The sequence below is a fragment of the Plasmodium malariae genome (assembly GCF_900090045.1).
Source record: "Plasmodium malariae genome assembly, contig: PmUG01_00_8, whole genome shotgun sequence".
NCBI lineage: Eukaryota > Apicomplexa > Aconoidasida > Haemosporida > Plasmodiidae > Plasmodium > Plasmodium malariae.
The window spans coordinates 164,989-186,228 of record NW_021638326.1 but is presented as its reverse complement, the minus strand read 5'-3'; the positions used below and the strand labels follow the sequence as shown (position 1 = coordinate 186,228).

At 18.9% G+C, this 21,240-nt stretch overlaps 3 protein-coding genes across 3 annotated transcripts; all 3 read right to left on the bottom strand.

The window, feature by feature from the left end:
• Positions 1-2,281: 2,281 nt before the first annotated feature.
• Positions 2,282-3,156, bottom strand: PmUG01_00023300 (fam-m protein; the record flags this gene model as incomplete). Its single annotated transcript, XM_029007022.1, has 2 exons — positions 2,282-2,941; positions 3,070-3,156. 2 exons carry the CDS (start codon positions 3,154-3,156, stop codon positions 2,282-2,284), a joined length of 747 nt encoding a protein of 248 aa, XP_028859300.1.
• Positions 3,157-6,687: 3,531 nt separating this feature from the next.
• Positions 6,688-7,734, bottom strand: PmUG01_00023200 (fam-l protein; the record flags this gene model as incomplete). Its single annotated transcript, XM_029007010.1, has 2 exons — positions 6,688-7,521; positions 7,648-7,734. 2 exons carry the CDS (start codon positions 7,732-7,734, stop codon positions 6,688-6,690), a joined length of 921 nt encoding a protein of 306 aa, XP_028859299.1.
• Positions 7,735-12,026: 4,292 nt separating this feature from the next.
• PmUG01_00023100 (STP1 protein) lies at positions 12,027-14,552 on the bottom strand (the record flags this gene model as incomplete). Its single annotated transcript, XM_029006999.1, has 4 exons — positions 12,027-13,172; positions 13,261-13,346; positions 13,425-14,418; positions 14,544-14,552. 4 exons carry the CDS (start codon positions 14,550-14,552, stop codon positions 12,027-12,029), a joined length of 2,235 nt encoding a protein of 744 aa, XP_028859298.1.
• Positions 14,553-21,240: the final 6,688 nt, after the last annotated feature.

Genomic DNA, 21,240 nt, shown 5'->3' with positions numbered 1-21,240 from the left:
TTTTCTTAATATTATATCCTTATAATATATAAAAAAGGTATATTATTATATATTAATAATATTTTATTTAGAAAATAATCATCTTTAATTAATAATATAAACATTATCAAAATTTCATGGTTAATGAATAGAATCATTTGAATTTAGATATTATCACATTATATTACCATTAAAAAAACGAATGATATTTTATAGTACATTATCATAACGTATATAAGAAACTTTTCAATAAACATTCTTATGCTCTACCACATAGGATAAAGAGTATATACATATTTAATTAATATAAAGCATACATTACAAGCAAAATATATATTAGCGTTCTCTTTTATATTTTTTAAATGAGATTCCAATACGTTTTTTAATTTACCTATAATATCTTAAATCTATTGCTAGTATATTAAATATATATTAAAATCTAATAATTATAAAAGAATATTATCAAGAATAAACCTATAAAAACAATTATAAATTGATGTAAATGTCATTATATTAATACCTAAATATATTCAAAAATATATTTTGTATTTTTTCAAAATGCCTATTTTATTTAAAGAAACATATTTTAAAATTAAAGAAAGGCATAATAATATTATAAATAAAAAAATTTGATAAAATACGAAAATAATTATATTTTTTATATTAATAATAGTACTGTAATAATAGAAGAAGCTTCGAATATCTATAGCAGAATAATTTTTTAAAAGTACTTATTTTAATAATTATATTAACTTCTGAATTATTCGTGAAGACAATTCGCTGAGTAAATGTACTAATAAGAAAAAATAACTTCTCTTTTTTTTTTTTTAGAATATCAAATTAGAAAATTTTTGTTAAATTGTATAGAATATGAAAAAGATACATTTATTTATAATATGAAATAGTAATTTCATTATTTTTGTTTTCTTTTACTACTATATTTTTTTGTTCTTATAAATTATTATTGTGCTGATATATGAAAACGAATTATAAGTGAATATATATTCAAAGAATTGATTCGTGGATAATGATAATTTTTAATGTTTTTTTGTTTTATTATTAACCCGAATTTTATTTCATTTTAATCAAAATAATATAACTGTTACACTTTATTTGTCAAGTATGATAAAACATAACTATATTACCTTAAGATTTTTTTGGTATTTATAAATTGTATTTATAAGAATAATTTTATGAGCTATTTTACATTAAATATAAGAACATGAATTAACAATTATAATTAATTCTTAATAAATCTTTGCCAACAATTATCATATCGCTTCCAATATAATATAATGCTGCATATATAATAATATTTTAATTATATGGCATAGAAAAAGAAAAAAAAGAATTAATTTCAACATATTATATATTGGTATCTATTTAAATTTAATTTATTAATATATTCTTTAAATATTTAAAAAATAATAGAAATACATAGTACAATTATGAATATATGTATATTTCTATATAAAATATATTTAAGTAAATTTGTCAAAAGTCTATCATTGTTACAAGTAGCCCCAATAATAAAATAATAACTATAACTTTTCATTTAATATTAATTGCTTAGAATATATAAATTAGTAAACAACTATAAGTAATCCATTCTAAAAAATCATATTATTTCATTATATAGAATTCCCCACTTCTACCAATAAAAAAAAAATAAGTTTGTTAAAAAGTCTTAAGTAATAAATATATTATATAATATATTTATAATAAAACTTATTTTATATAATAAAAGTTATGACTTTTTTTTTTAGTAAAATATACGTAATGTAGCATAATACATTCACTTCGTTTGATTATATACAAAGATAAACATTTTTATTTTCAACATAATGTCAACGAAGTAACTTACTCATCAAGTCTACCTTTAATTATTTTAGAATTGAACAAGGTAAAAAATAGAACATATGTATTTTTCGTTTAGAATATCAATTGTAATATAGAATAATTTAAATTACATTAATTTTTATATTATATATTTATTTTGATACAATTCATACACAGTTAATACCAATCTGCTTTTAATACACAAATATATATATTAAGCAATGATATATATTCTTAAACAATAATTTATAGTACAAAATGAAAATCATTAAAATATTTAAATCTACAAAAAAGATAAAAACTTAATTTATTAATCTTCGTACAAAAATGATACCTTATACATATGTGTATTTATAAAATTATATATATAATACTATAAAGTATATAACAGTATATATATTACATATAATACATTCTATTAATAATTAATTTATGTGAAAATTCAAATTACTTTTTGTTCATTTTACTCCATCATCAACTTAATTTTTTGACATTTTTCATTATTTCTTAAGATCTTATAAATAGCTATTATAATCAAGACTGCTAACATAATGAACGTTACTAAAAATAATAATATATAAGCATTTCTTTCACTACTTAAACCCAGCGTACTTTTAAGAAAGGATAAAATATCATTTCCTTGTTGACTACCATCGGAAAGCCCAAATGCACTAGATACCGGTAATCCTATTCCCAATAGAAAAAAAACAAGAAATATGGAAATTCCAAATTTATAACTTCTAAATTTTATTTTTTTTAAAGATATATCACCAATTCTCTTCTTTTTTTCAAGAAAAGTATCATAATCCTTTTTTTTTATCCATTTCTTTTGAAAATGGAAATGTTTTCCATCAAACATTCCATTATTATAATCTATAACTTCTGTGTAATATTGTGCTTTATTTAATAAACATTTATGTGATTGATTATTTTTTCTATTAGTTCCTACTTCATTATTAGATGTGATTTTTTGTCCAATGACTTCATTATTGGGAAGCTTTTCTTTTAGCCATAGATTATTTGAATCCTTATGCTCTTTATATTTTGATAGTAATCTATAATTTCTTGTATATGTTTCCCTATCATAGTTACACATTCCATCCAAATATTTCTTAAATATATACTAAAAAATCAAAGTAAATATATATCTTTAATAAGAATAAATATACTAATTGTAAAATATTATTTTAATAAATGTAAAACAGGAAAAATACAAATAATAATAAATATACTTATTTGATGCCATTATACCATATAATTGTTAAAATTGCATATCCATGATAGAATGGCAAACATGCCAATTCTAATAAATATGTTTAGCGTAATTTTGTTTTTCATTATAAAGTTCTTTAACACTATAATATATTAATGAAATAATTAACCATAATATAATGTATTTCCAATAACAAACAGTTCTATACTTATTAAAAAATTTTTTTTTTACTCTTCTATTATAAATATATAAAAAAAAGTACAAAAATATGATTGATTATACCACATATAAAAAGTAAAATAAAATTAAAAATATATTATTTAAAATATAACATAATATTATTTTAAAATAAAAATAAGTTTCATAAAAATAAATTAATTAGAACTTATTCAAAAATATTTTAATATATATTTAATTTAAGATAGTGTACTAATTAGTAATACATTTTATTAATTATTTTTAAAGTAAACATAGAAATAATTATGTGAATTCTTATTATATGTAAATATTGATTTTGTCTACAATAGAGAATGTAGGGAACATATGAATAATATATTCCTATATATATTAACATAAAAATTACTAATTTTAGGGATGTTATCTCAATAATAATTCTGAATTCGTAAACATTGTATTCATGAAAAACTAGTTATATTTTATAAAACATTAATTATTATAATAACTTAAATAATGATTTATTGAAACAGCAATTGTATTATGATGATTATAATACATGCATTACTTTCTCATCAAAAAGAATATATTATTTTGTATAATTCTTTTAAAATGATGAATATATAATATACCAACAAATCTATTAAGAAATATCCCTTATAGAAGCAAATAAGAACTTATTTTTTATATTTCTACCATTATTTTTAAAAATTACAATTATTAATTTAGTTTAATTAATTCCGTCACTTATAAATGAATAATCATTATATTCAGCTATATTATTTTTTAATTGTTTTTTTAACATATATAAATTTATATAATATACAACTGTAGTAAAAAAGTATAAGAAATAAAATCCGCTGAAGTAAAAATTTTTATAGAAGTATTACAAGCAATTATATTAATTAAAGAATATTTCAATTTAAATATATTTACAAATAGGTATGATATGTATAGTGTATAATTTCCCATAAAAAATAAGAAAGTACAGTATAATTTACTAAAATGCATGTTTTGTTAATTTTGCTTTTGTTATTTTTACGATTTTCATGTTATGTTTTAGATATTCCTTTATGAATTAGTAATGTTATGAATATAATTCAGAGTAGAACCTTAATAAGTCAATATAAACAGAATAACAAATAATATTTTATTAAATAAACTATTAACAACAATAAATTTGATACCCCAATATTTATTTTTTTATGTGTAAATATAACAGTGATATTTATTAATATATTATACGCTCAATAAATATTTGTAATAATCTGAAATATTAAGTTAAATTATTGTTCTCATTATGAAATATTATTTCTACAAGGTAACATTAAAAAAAAGTGAAAATGTCACAAACGTTAAAATCATTGCATTCATATAGTTTTAAATTATTTATACATTTATCTTAATATATATGAAAGCTCCTTTTTATCTACCCTTAATTGTTACAATGATTTGAACATTTTATATTTTAAGTGGAAGATAATATTTCTATATAAAACATAATGCAACCTATTTTAAAAACCAATAATAACTAATATATATATTATGAAATTAATTACGAGAAATGAACTCACTATATATTATAATCCATTAAACAATAAATTATAAATATACCTTTTCTGTGTTGGTAATATTTCTGATTTCTAAATAATTTTTTAGCCTTATCATTTAAAAATAATCCATATTTTTCTAAATTATATATGATTTTGTTTATTTAATAATTAATATGCAAATATGTTAATATCCTTATAAAATATATATTGTTGTCCTTATTAAAAATTTATACCAGAACTGAATTATAATATTATAAATGTATATTCTCATAAATCTCTTATTGCATATTCCATCGTCTGTACCTTCAATAACATTTTTTTCAATTCGTTATTTTAATTTAATTATTTATACTAATTATTGCATTTTTAGTAGATAATGTATTCAAAACTATAAGTACATAGAGAAGTTCATTTTTTTCTTCAATATTATTATCTAAAATGTATTAAAAATATTTTTACATTTACACAGAATATTTTCTTTCTTTCTTTTTTTTTTTTTTTGGAACAGTAAATAATTACTTAATATTTTTAGTATAAAATTATTATATTTATTTATTCAAAACATATACCAAAAAATATAGATATTCTTTTTAATGGATCAAATAAAAACATCTGTATTAAAAAAAAAAAAAAGTAATGTACTCATGAAACTTTTATAAAAAAATAATACTTTTTTTATAATTTTATTTTATTTAAAAAACAAGCATTGTTAATATAGATTAACTAGAAATTCTCAACTGAAATTAAATATATTTTTATTCATCTTTAAATAATAATAACTATTTACATAATACACTGATAACCAGAAAAAATAAGGAAATATATATAAAAAACGCTTTCACATTATTATATTAATGTATAAATATTATATATTTTCTTATTTCCCTTAATAATAATTTATTTTTGTTTTGTAGATATGAGTGTATTTAAAATCTAACTATTATTAAAAAAAGAGAAAAAGTATCTATGTATATTATTAATTAATATTTGATTACATTTATTTCATTAAATTAAACTTTAGATATTGTAAAAAATATAAAATATATATTCTCTATATGTAAAGTATTAATATAGTATATATTAATTTAATTTTTACCACATAGAAATGACACATTAATTCACAATAATAACAAAATAATAAATCGTGATAATTCTCCATTTAATTCTGAATATATAGAATTATTGAGTTATTGAACTATTATAAGTATCATAAATTTAATAATAATATTTTATTATTTATTTGTAATTTGTTTTTTTTATCATTCAAAAAAAAAAAAAAATAACCTTTGGAAAGTGTTTTACAATGAAATTGTTCCATAACATATTTCTCATAAAACTTATTCTGTGTAATAAATATAATATTTTCTTTTATGAAATATATATATTTACATTAATACAACAGAATATATTTGCGTCATGTCATTGAAAACAAAATAGGACATATAATAATTTAATTTAAATCTTGACAAACATTATTTAAAATAAGTCTACAAATAATCATTTTAAACTAGAAAGTGATAAAATAATATAAATAAGTATTGTTCATAGTTAAAATAAAAATTAACACATGGTATCAATAAAATTATATAAATTTCCATAATGTATATTAATTATAACGCACAAAAACATATTTATCCTAGGAATATATGAAAATATACATATATAAACATTAAGACAAAATAGTGAATAAATCTCAGACGATACCTTAAACTATAAATTGAAAGATATTAAAACATACAAAATTATAAACAAAAAATACGAATATACTTTTATACTGCTGCGTATGAATTAAACCAGTTATATTAACATAAATCTATAAAATTTAGTAAGTTATAGATATATATATTGTGAATACCATTTAAAATATGAAATGTGTTAGATCATATGGATGGTTTCATTACAGTAATGAAAAATTGCTTATTATTCATTTTACCTTTTCCTGAATTTAATTTTTTCATATTTTTTAACTTTTTTATGATAATAAACAAGTCCTGATATAAGAATTATACTTAATATGAAGATAGGTACAAAATATATAAGAAATCCCAAAAATCCTGAAACACAGTAATTTCTCACTTCTCTTGTACGTGAGTTTTCTAACAAAACTTGTGTAAACCTTTTTAAAGGTGATTTCGTTAACCACATATAAAAGGTTGCTAAAGCGGGAGAAGCATTCTCTTTAAATATCCTTGAGAGATTTTCAATTCCTTGAAAATATGGATAATTTTGAAGCTCAGTAACACCTACGGCAGGTGAAATAAGAACTATTACTTTAAGCAAACCACGTGTAAGCCCACATCCACAAAAATTATCTAATATGAATGATACTGCTAACACAAAAAACAGTAATATTGGTAAGGCTACTCGTAATCCGCATTTTTTAATCATTATTTTTTTGTAAATCTTATCACTAATTGTTTTGTTGTTTTTGAGAAAATCTACGTAATCAAGTTCTTTGAAGATTGTTTTTTCTAAATGGGAATATTTTTTCGTTTCAAATATACAAGTTTTATTTTTCATATCTTTTTTATGTCTTCTTTTATTTCCTTGTGAACCCCCATTTAACTGTTTAGTTTTTCCCGAGGAATATTTTTCATTATTAACGATATCATTTATATTGTTTACTCGATTTGGTATCTCTTTTTTTAAATACACAATACTTGAATCCTTATCTTGCTTATATATTGCCAGTAAACGGTAATTTTTTGCGTATAACCGTCTATGTTGGTTGTAGCATTCAACCAATGATTTACTTTGCCTACTCTGAAAAAATAGAAAAAAATTATTTTTTAATCAAATGAATAAATTCTCAGTAAAACAAAATACTAACAATAATAAAACTCAAAAAAAATAAATAATACATATACACTTAAAAGACATTATTATAACCACATAAATGTAAAAATGACATATCCAAGTTAAAAGTATAAATATAGGAATTTTATTATATAACAAAGACTTAAATTTTTGTTCCATAATATAAGTATTTAATACGCCAATAAACGAAGAAATGATATAATTAACAATAATATAATATAATTTTAATGATATAGAACCCTATTATTATTTATTTAATTTTTTTTTTTTTTTGATAAAATTATTAAAAATAATGTATAATTACAATTTGTTTTACAATGAGAAAGGGAAATATAACTTCAAAAATATAATCTAAAATTGTTATGTTAATATTATTTATAAAAATGTAACATTACAAAATATACTATAAATATAATTCATCAATAAATATTCAAAATATATAAGTTATTTATTAAATACCGTAAATTAATTAAATAATTGTTTTTTTAATTTACAAAATAAAATAAATAATTATATATATGTTTTCACAATATGACCAAGTATGGAATATATAGAAAATATAGAATGTAGAGAGCATAAATAATACGTTATTCTGTATATTAAGTAAAGTATAACTCATTTAATTGATGTATCCTTATTAATTTGTATATCTTTTTATTTTATATATCAAGGAAAAACTGGTTATTCCCATAATATTATTAATAAATTTAACAATGCAATAATAAATGAAGAAAACAACATTTATTACAACTTTTCTTATTATTCTCTTCGTCGTATATTTGTTAATTCTTTTATAATAATACACTTTATATTATGATTTATAATGTATTTATAACATCAAATTTATAGTATATGAACTACTGAAAAAGTACATATTTGGAAGATATATAAGAACTGATCATTTACTTCCTTAATATAAATATTGAATGTTATAGTATTTAATTAGATATTATTTATACTATTATGTCTATAAGAAATGTTTATAAATTCATCGACCTTTTTTATATTACCTTTTTCTTTTTTAATGTTATATACATATTTATAAGAAATATAATAAAAAATTATTAAATATTTATAGAGAAATTTTGTACAAGGAATATTACATAAAAACATTATAGTTAATATAATTTAGTTATTTAATTAATTCGATAGCAAAGTCAATATAATTTTTTTTTATCAATATATGTTTCACATATAATTAATTTTTTAAAAATGTTCTTAGCTCAAAAAATTACATAACATAAAAAGTAATCGTATAAATTTTTAAAACTCTAATATAAAAATAATGTTTCAAGAATTCTTAAATCGATAATCTTCTATTAATAATTTATACTTTAAAAAAGAATTATATATTAATGTATTCATAATTTCATACTCGCACAAAAAAAAATATCTACTGAAAATATCTTTATATCAAATAAGTTATGAAACATATATTTCACATAATAGTTTTTTATAAATATGACTTGCTATATTTACTTTTAAATAAAAAATACATATAAACACGAGAACAGATATCTTTTTGATTTTAATATACGAAGAACAACGTAATATAATGAAAATTAAACTAATGCATTAAATATGTTTTTAAATGTTCATTCAAGTGATCACATAGAACAATAAAAAAAAAAAAATTATATAATTTTTAAAAATATTAATTAATTCACTAGGTTAGAGAAGTTATATTAAGTCTAATTTTATAAATTAATTTAAACGATCTCATACTTATCACAATGTAAATAGACATGATACATATTGTACGTATAATTTTTTCTTATAAAGTAAATATTTATATTATGAATATTGAGAAATATCAATTTTACTTTTATATGCTTAGAAAAATATATATTTATATACAATTCATAAGAGTATTAAATTACCCTAGAAAATGATTCATTATTATAATAGAACTAATGTATAAACATGCAAAATGTTAAAACTATTTAATATATTTTTTTCTACTTTTATGTATCCATATATATTTATATAATATTCAGTGCTCATAAGAAAAAATTTATAATTATGAAACGATTGCTCTTGCTAAGAATATAATTCCATTAAGTATGAAGAAAAACTTCATTAGATGCATGAAGAATATTATTTATAAAAACAATATATGAAATGTAAATAGGATATAACTAATTTTCTCAAACACCAACTATGTATTTTATAAAATTTACAAGTACATAAATGGTCATTAAACTACAAAATAAAGTAACTAAGTTCATTGTAGTTGTACCTCTATTGATAGAGTAAAATATTCTTCTCCGTAATTTATTTCTTAATAAACAATAAATTTTCTAAAGGATTAAAAAATAATAAAAGTAACAAAAATATTCCTACAAGGTAAGTAATAAAAATATATTAATACAACCTAAATATCGTATACTTATTTTTTGAGTGGTACTGGTATATTACCGACATTAATATATAGAACTAAATCCTCTATATAATTATTTTTCAAAAACAAAAATATATTTATCACCTCAAATGACTAACATATAATAAACACTCATTTCTTGATTAATTTATTTTCCGTAAAATTTGAATTATGTTTAACATTACACTAATCTTTTCATCAATAAGTCTATTCAATATAATCACTTTCATTTTCAGAATCATCTTATCCAATTTTAAATAATATATCTTTAATTATATATTATTTGTTCTTTCTCATTTTCTGATAATAATATATCGGTTGTTGAATTTAAGGTTCCATCTTCACAGTTCTAGTTAACAAAATATTTATCTAGGATACGATTAATGAAAAAAATATATTTTTATTATTTATAATATTATAAATGTACTTATAATGGAAATTTTCTTATTATACATTTAATTTCAGGTATAAAAAATTATAAGTTAAATTCTCAGCTATGTTATCATTAGGCCATGCAATATAAATTAGAACATCCCTAAATAAAAAATATAATTCTGATTTTTACTATAATAAAAGATTACATTTTTTCTTTCATATTAGTATTGTTTAATTTTACAATATTTTTAATTAAGAAAAATAATAAGTGTTTATCTACAAGATAGCGATATAAATATATATGTATTTGCATTGTCCTTTTATACTTAAAAACGCATAAAGATATTTAAATAGAATATAAATATAAAGTATAAAAAATTATATATAATTTTAAATATATTTTTGTAAATATTTTCAACAAATTTATATAAAAAGCAATAAAAAAAAAATAATTTTTTGTAAATCCAATAATATTCCTAAACGTTCCAAAAAAAAAAAGAATATATATATATATATATATATATTAATATTCGAACAGAACAATTCTAAATTTTTATAATCAATAATTTCCATAATAAAATTAAAATAAAATGACTTCTTTAGTTCATAGGGATTTTATTTCATAATTAGTATAAAAATAATATATGCTGTGAAAATTGGTGCATTAGCTTATACAATGTATATAGTTATTAATTTGTTGCTTATCATCCAAAAAATGATCTTTCGGCTATATATAGTTTATACCCTCTAAAAATTACGTTATAATTAAAAAATATAAATATTTGTACTACATACAACAGTATTGATAGGAATGAAAGAAAAAAAAATAAAATAACACAAATTTTTTATATGACACATGTTTTATTAAAATGTGACATGAACCTACGACATGAAAAGAATTTATACAGTAAAAATATAAAATTTATATTCTAGGATTAAATTAACGTACAAACGTTTTTATTTTAAAACGTATTATCCAATTTAACAGTTTTATATAATTGTACCATCTTATTTTAATTGACATATTATTGTTTTTATATAATATAAAATAATGCATTCTTTTTATTATTTCTAAAGTGAAATTTATGAAAATTTAAGAATTAACAAATAATGTAATATATATATACTAAAAAAAATTTTTATATAAGATCCTGATATACGCATTAATATCAATTTCATGGGAACCGGGCACCGACAATTTTACTATATACTTATCTAAAATATAGATAATAAAATAAATACAATTTAATAATATATGTAAAAAATTTAATATATCCAAATATTTCAATAAAAAAAAACTTTTATTAAGGAATCAAAAAAAAAAAAACATTGCTTAAAACTTTTTAAATAAATATGCTACTATATAACATATAAAAATTACTATTTGTTTTATATACACATTAAAATATTGCTATTTTTATTGAATCATGTGTAACTATAACTTTTGTAGAAATATTCTAATATGAATAAAAACAATTATATAATCTTGGAATATCTTTTAAATAAAAACGTTTGAATCTTCATATAATATGCCTGTTTTTCTATTTTACATAACTCATTTTTTTGCATTCTACTTTTTCTTTCTTCCTTAGGTTATAACAAAATTTAAGAAATTTATTTCATAGATATCGTACAACTTCTCCTGATTATTATTCAAATATATTTTGAATTTGTCTTTATTAATATATAGCATGTATTATTCTACCACTTGATAGCATTCGTCTATGTTATTATCACTATCTAAGGAATTTATGTATGCATCATTTTCTCTTATCCATTCTTTCAATTCTTCTCTGAAACAGTCTTCTCCCTCATAAGTATAATTTTTATTATTTTTTATATTCCCTAAAACATCTCCGTTAATATCAGTTAAATTTTCCTCAATTTTTGGTTTAATATCTAAGTTTTTTCCTGTTATACATTCATTTATAGAATTATCGAAATCTGATTCCATATTTTCTATATACTCCTCATTTTTACATTCCTCTAATACCATCATAAATACTAGTATACACAGTTTTTCTAATAATTTTGTTTTAAAGTATTTATATAATACTTCATAATTTTCTTTGTTTTCCAATTCTTCTTTATTCATAAATAATATATCATCCTTTCTTCCTTCATTTTCATATGTATCTATCATATTATATATTTCCTCTCTCAATTTTTCAAACAAGTCCTCTTCCAAATATTTTTCTACAATACTACCCTTCCTTGATACCCAACGTCTCCATATATCTTTTTTTCTTTCTAAAAATGGATCTTTTTCATTTTCATTTGAAAGATATTTTCTTAATTTTTCACTATTTTTTATGTATGATCTTTCTTCTTTCCAATCATTTTTCAGATTGTTAAACCAATCCTTTTTTCTCAATTTTTCCAAAAATATTTTATTCCTTTCCATCCATTTATTCCATAGACTTCTTTGTTTTTCAGTTTCATTGGTACTTTTAATATTATCCATTACTACTTCATCATCTTTTAAGTTAGTGTAGGTTCTATTTTCTTTTTTTGTTAATACTTCTTGGCATATTGCTAAAAATTCTCCTTTGTTATATTCCCATTCTTTATTTTTGCATTCTTCCAGTATTTCCATATGTACTTCTATAATAGTTATGGATCTGTCCTTTTTTCCGTATAATACATTTTCATTTTTGTTCATATTATGTTCTTGTATTTTTATTTTTTTAATGATTTCTTCGTCTTCATTTATTGGGTGTTCCAAATGATTATGTCTTAAAAATTTACTTCTGTTATAATAGGAAGGTACTAATATTCTCAGAAATTTAACTTCTCTTCTTTTTATCTTTTTCTTTTTTTTAAACATACCTATTAAAACATACTACAATTTAATAGAAATATATTTATAAAATAAAATATTACATTAATTACAAGTTTATGTTATTTTTAATATTTTAGTTTTATTTTACTTTAATAAAAAAGGAAAATACTATAATAACTAGAAAGCTTGTTAAAATATACGATATGTGGGCGTTATATTGATTTCCTTCTGTATCTTCAATATCTTTTAAAATTTATATATTATTTAGTATAGATATTTCAAAAATATAATAATAAGTAAAATAAGTGATACCTGTTCTTTTAGAGGTTGTAATAAAAACAGAACTTGAATCAGGATTTAATGCTTCATTAGATGGCATAGTACTTATATGACCAGCAGTTCCTCCTAATCCACGAGTAGTTGGACGTTGTTCTACAGGATCAGATTCATTCAATGAAGAAGGTTGTTCAGAATTTTTAGGAATCATTGATTTTTCAGCTTCTGGAATTGTGGAATCTACAGCTGATCCAGGTAATTTTCCTGTACTTGTAGTTTCAGATGTTTCAAGTAATGATGATCCTGAAGTTGAAGCTTCTTCTTGTAGTGTACTTTGATTTTCAGACGCATTTTCTCTTACTCTTAAGGGTATGTCTTCTCTTTTTCCTTCTCCTCCTTTCTCTTTTCCATCTTCTTCTTCAAATGGAACTAAAACTGAAGGTAAAGTTTCAGAAAGTTCACTGTATATTTCAGGGCTCAGCAAGTTACTAATTGGTATTGAAAATTTTAATGTCCTTTGTTCAGATGAGGAATTTTTTTGAATGAGCTCTCTTTTTCCCTGAAAATATTTTTTCCTATCATTAATCCAGATATTATATCCTTTAAGTATTTTCTTACAAACTTGATCATTATTACAACTATATGTATTATTTTCTGTAAGGAAGGATTTTAGTCGACTGAGTTCTCTATTTTTTTTTTCATGAAAATCTTTTACTTCATAACTTAATTCTAAAAGATTTCTCTCATTCTGCTCTATAATCATAGGGCATTCCCCATGTCTAGTTAGATCTTTATATTGAATTTGATACCAATTCTTTAGTGCTAAGTCCCATTTAGATTGATCAATATGTGAGGGTGCGTGGCTTCTCTCAATTATATAATCAGCCAGATCTAAGCAATTTTTTCTAAATTTTCTTTTATTTTTCTGAACTCTTAAGGAAGAAGTTATTTTTTTAATATGTTTTCCTATGCTTCTAAATATGGGATTTAAAATATATTCCACTGACGAAGAACCAAATCCATGCAAACCCTAGACTCAAAAAAATTATTAGGAATTATTTAAGCCTTAATTTTTAATTAACTTATCTTTTGTTTTTACCACAAACTTAAAAATTGGGTATAAATTTAGATATATTAAAAAACATTAAATTTTACCAAATCCATGATGAAGCTACATTATTACTATAGGTAATTCTAAATAACTATCTTAACTAACAATAAAATTATATAATATTTTATTTATAGTTAGAGTAATATTAAATTCCAATATATTAATTAAATGAAATTCTAAAATTATAAACATTAAAGGAATTTATGCGAGAACTATAAAAAAATTTAACATATTAATATTTATTTTATATTCTTCTTATCCTTTTTATATTAAAAACTTATGCCACAAGAAGGAATATATTCTAATCCTAATATGATATTAAACAAATATAAGTATATATTTTTATGTAAAATATATACATCTTTTATAAAGAAAAACCCAATAGCTAATAATAAAAAATTACAACAGAAGTAACATTAATAAGAAATACATCATTTATACATAAAATTAACAATAATATACGTAATATAACATTTTTTTTTTATTTTTTAGTACTAACGCCTATATTTATAGATATTTTTACGTGAAAGCAAATGATAACTTTTAATCTATTACTTGTTCAGAAACATATAATTTATAAGCAAAATCGTTATAAGAACTTATAGTATGTTCCTCTTTATTGTCTTTTGTAATTTATTTTTGATATAGATCGTTATAATGTTATAGCATTATAAAAAAATTTTTATATATACTTTTATCTCTTGATAAGAATTAATAATATATAAATTATACGAATCTGTTGATATATTTGAGGAAAATATATGGAAATAATATATACAAAAAGGTCTAATCATTATATACATATGAATTACCTAAATTTAATTACTTGTGGTAAATATTATGAAATTTACTAGTTTTAAATTAGTATAATTTATTATATATAAGTTTTCTATTGGATATATATATTGCCACATTTGGATACGGATGATTCCATTAGGACTAAATTTTAATTAGTAAAATGGACATTAACGTATATTTATTAATATAAATAAATTTAACTACTTATTAAAAATAAGAAAAATTTTAGGTTATACTTATAAACAAATTTATTATACTATATGGTTAAAAAAAAAAGTAAATGTTGTTAGAACATTACAATACAAAATAAAATTATTATAATTTTATGTAAATGGAATATTATATTAAATTAAACAAAAATGTTGAAGTTTCGTAATAATTTTTCTCAGATTATTAATATAAATGTTCAAATAAATAGATTAAAATTTGTTTTTTTTTTTTTCAGTTTTTACTGCATTTGATAACTATATGAATATATCTCCTTAACACTGTTAGTAAATATTATTTACTATAAAAAAAAAAATAATCATATATTATTTTACAATATTTTTAAGACATTAATTGGAAAAAGAAATTATAGAACAATTTAAACATATTATATATATTACATGTTATTCCACTATAATGTAAATTTATATCTAATTTTAACACTTCAATTGTATTGGGTAAATAAAAGATTAAAAAATATTGAAAAAATTATATAAAAAAATATATATTAATAAATAATTAATTTTTTAATAATTTTTTCATGTAAACAGTTAAATTTATTATAGTTAAGTTTATTCATTCTATTTAAGATTTAATGAAATAAAGCATTTTTAACTTTTCACTTTATAAATATACAATTTTTTGTTCCTTCAAAAACACAATCTTTTTATTTTAATCTCTTACGATATATGCAATTTTTTTTTTTGGAATATGTTGTTTAATAACCGTATACATTGGAATATATATAAATATAATGTTATTGTATTATAGGATATTATATATTTAAGTTGTAATTGAATACAATAGATAACAAACTTAAAATTGTATTTGAACATGTACAAACATAAAAAATTATATGTTTTTCCCAAAATAAATTTAGATTATGAAAACAAATAAGTAAAATTTGCTTTCAAAAATTTATATAACCAAATTTTTTCTTTTTAAAGGTATTTTTTATTATTTTGCTTTTATAAATGATTACAATTATTTTATCGTATCGAAATTTATACTTTGCATTTCATTAAAATTAATGATAAATTAATAAAAATTCAAACGTATTATTGTATATTCTATTTTTTCATGGCATTATGAATATATTATTTATTTAAAAAATAATATTTAACATTAAAATAGATTTGTTTGTCATTTAAACATTTCACATCAAACACATAATCAGTATTACAATATATATTAAGCAGCACAATTTCTAGCTACAAATATACTAAAAAACAATCCTATATAATATTTTTCGATTACTTCATATAACACAATATAATTTTCTCATATTTAATTTGTATAAATGAAAAATTTAAGTAACTTTCATATATATTATTTTAAAAAAATACACTTAAGTATTAAAATTTTATAGTTCATATTATTTCCCTCTGCAATCTGTCATTATAAATATATTCCAATAGATCAAGCAGTATTAAAGCATAATATAGTAGAAAATTATAACATAAAAATTTATTTTACCTTAAATATTTTTTAATTTTACGTTTTATTTTTTAGAAATACAAGTAAATATAGAGTCTACTAACACTATACAAGAAATTTGTCTATATGTTTGATTTTAATAAAAAATTCAATAAATTATATCCCCATTATCTTAATATAAAATATTAATAGTATTGTTAATATTCAATTAAAATTTTTTAATGACATTGGAATACATATTTTTGTTCTCTATAAATCTTTTTAATATAAAATTATATTTTATAGTATTTGTATTTCAAATTTTGGATTACAGACGTTATGATATTTTTGACAAATATATAACTATAGTACAAAAAACATAATTTATATATTAATTCTGCATTACAATATATTATATACTCTATCTATTACAAACTTTTAGTTAATTTAATCATAATTCTGTTTACATTTAATCGTTTCTATTCGTGTTACACTTATTCAATTAATAAAAGTCTCTTTTTTACTATCCATTTATATATATTATGAGATGGATTACTTAGAAGAAATTTTATATATCCTTATTATGTACATACTAAACAATAATATGAATATTACTTATACAATAAAAATTAATGCTTTTTCATTTTCTCATCTTATGTATTTCATAACTTAGTATTTTAGTAAAATACTTGATTTTTAATTAAATATATATTTTTTTTAACCTTGTTACAATAGTTTATACGGCTCTTCACTTATCAACGTTTTATAATTCTGTTAGAATCATACACTTATATATTACATTAGTAGTATTATTATTAAAAAAAATTATTTTAACTTTTTTTTTTTTTTTGCATTTTTTTAAAATATATTTCATTAAGTTTATTAAGGTCTTTTTTTATATTCAAAAAGTTATGTGTTATTGGAAATTTATAGATTAGAATTTTGTTCTCTATATATTGTTTAATATCCCTTGTTACACTAATATATGTCATGACCTTCAAAAGCACTTATCAGCATTTTACCACTTTGTTCACCTGCACATTTCGACATCTTTTAATTTTTTTTTTATTGAAAACAACATCATTGCCAAGATGGAAAAAACAAATATTACTAAGAATTACATACAGAGAGAAACAATTCTAATGGAGTAAAAAATAATTATCGTTATATATTAGGATTGTAGAAACGTGTTCACGTTTTTAATTAGAATGACATATAGTGTAATACAAAAGGAAAAACATGAAAGATATTGCATTAAATATTAATCTAATTATGGAAAAATAATAAATAAATTAACACCTAATAGCATAAGGTTGTTTATATGACAATAATCTCTATAATAAGTATTTTACTGAAACTAAAAATGAATGAGATTCAGCAACTTCATGTAGTTCATTAACATATTTTAACTATTCTACACTTTTAAAGTTAGATATATACTTTTTACGAGTTCCATATTCATTTTAAAATATTTGCAATTGATTATATGAATTATTTCAATTTTGCTCAGCATATCTATTTATATTACTATTATATAATTAATCATATTTTTAAACATAGATGCGATAATTGTATGTATTACATTGATTCATAGTAACCTTTTTAGAATCAGTAATACATATAATTTATATTAAAATATATATTAAAGGAAAACATTTTAAAGTAATCTTCTTTTTAGAAAAGTATAAAAATAGATATCTTCAAGTTATATTTGAAACTCCATATATAAAACATTATATTCCATAAAAATCGAACATTTTATTTTTTGTATATATTCTAATATATAGCTAGCATAAATATATAAATAATACATTAAAAATTGTTAACATTATTTTATACATATTTTATTTTTTATGTATGTATAATTTAGCAAATATAAAAAAGACTTAATGTGAAAGGTTTCTGAACTTTATGCCGACGTACATATAAGAATGCATTTTCCTTATATAATATATACTCAATAAGGAGAAAATATAATATTTTACAAAGATAATAAATAATTTTTATAGTATTCCTTAATATATAAAAACATAAATAAGTTATTCAAATATATATATTTTGTTTTATTAAAACATCCCAAAAAAATATTTAGGAACAAGGATTTTTACTAAAATAGAAAAATCCTCTTTAAATGTAAATGTTTAAGGGAATTTCATTATATACAACGTTTATTTTTATTCCGTTTTGTAAGTTACATTTGTATTATTATGAATATATAAAAATGCATTATTATTTATTTCATTGTAAACATCAGCTATATGTAAGATAGTTAGAGAACCTAGTTGTGCTAAAAATTAATAAAAACCAAATGAGCGCTTCCATAAATGCTATCGTAACAAAATTATATATATATTAAAAAGATAATAATATATTATTTTTAATTATTGTAAATTTTTTTTTTTTTATTATTTTTTAATTATTCATTTGGAAGAATAATATTTTTTTAAGTGAACAATAGTATAATGTATTTACGTGATTATAATTAATATTGGGCATATAATTTTTTTATATTTATTAGAAATTTGTTTTTAATACATAATGAATACAAATATTTTTGCATATTTTTTCCGTTAAAAGTATTCTTAATAAAATGTTATATATATATATATATATATATATATATATATATATATATATATATATATATATATATATATATACATACTGGAATATCATTAGTCCATTTTATACGAAAATTCCACTTATTTAATATATATATTTTAACATTAAAATATACTATTTAAGTAAATTAATAAAATAACTATCGTAATATAGAGAAATATCAAATAATTCATAATAATATTTACTATTTTTTTCATTTACTTAAATTATATGTTATGTATAAACTGTAATGTTATGCAATAAATTTTATAATATATTAAAAATATAATAATAAAGGATACATCAAAACAGTAAGATTTTTCATATATATATAAAACAATAAAAAAAAAAAATAGAGGAAATAAATTGTTTTATATACACTTGATAACAATTATAATAATGTTCTTCCAATATACTTTCACATATTTCAGAAAATTATATTTTCTTTTATTTTGCTACCTAATCAAGCACTATTACATATATATTATGTACTATATTTTCCACATATCTTATACATTCAAATGAGATATTTTAAACATATAATATCTTTAAAAATGATGAATTATTGTCACATATATTCCCATGTACAATGTAATAAATAAAAATATTTTTAAAAAAAATGAGATGGAATGTAAAGGATTAAAATATAAAGAATAGAAAAAAAAATAAAGATTGAGTAAAAATAAATACAAAAATTACAAATAAATAAAAACCATTAATTCTTTAATATAACAGATTGGTTATACATAATTATATTACATCAACCACTAATTCAAATAATTATTTACTAAAATTTATTAATATATATATTATTTTAATTTCTTGCTTATTCATTATCTTTTATATGCTTGTTTCACAAGAAATTTTAAAATAAGTAATAATATATTTACATTAACAAATAATAAATTATATTGCAATAATATTTTTAAAAAGTTCTGTGATTTCATTTATTGATTAATATTTAAAAATATATTATACGCTAATACTTAATTTTGTCATTCTAGATCATAAATGAATACTTAATAATAGTCTTAAAACGATTTTTTCATATTCATAGCAAATGCAGAAAAAAAAAATAAAAATAGAAATAAAATTAAAAAAAAATTTTTATGATGTATTTATTAGAATATATATATGAATAAGTACAAAAAAACATTTATGAAACTTCAATAATGTTGTATTATTTAATTTAATATATTATTGCATTTACGTGAAATTTAGTATTATTATTTTTCATTACATAGTTATAATTCATTTTACGATTTTTTAGACATGTAGTACGAATAACGTTCTCACAAGTATATTCTAATAATTTTTCATATATTTCATAAGCATTCAACATTTTATTCAATAAATAATATATTTTAACTTATTCTTTATTAATTAACATTTAGCGCAAATGAAATCAATTTTATTCAAAAGTGCTAATAGACAAGTACAGAACATACATATATATGTATATGTATGATAATGTATACTATTTAAAATTATTTTGTAGCATAATGTATAGCATAACTTATTAAATTTTTGGTAGATTATTTTCATATATTATTAAATAGATTAAGTGCATTATAATGTTATTTACCATTCTCAAAAACAGAAACAATATAGTATAATTTATATATTATTATTTCCCATTTCTATATATAAGGTATTAAAAATAAAAAACCGTTAACAATATAATTACAATGTAGTGCCCAATATGGGAAAAATGATAAA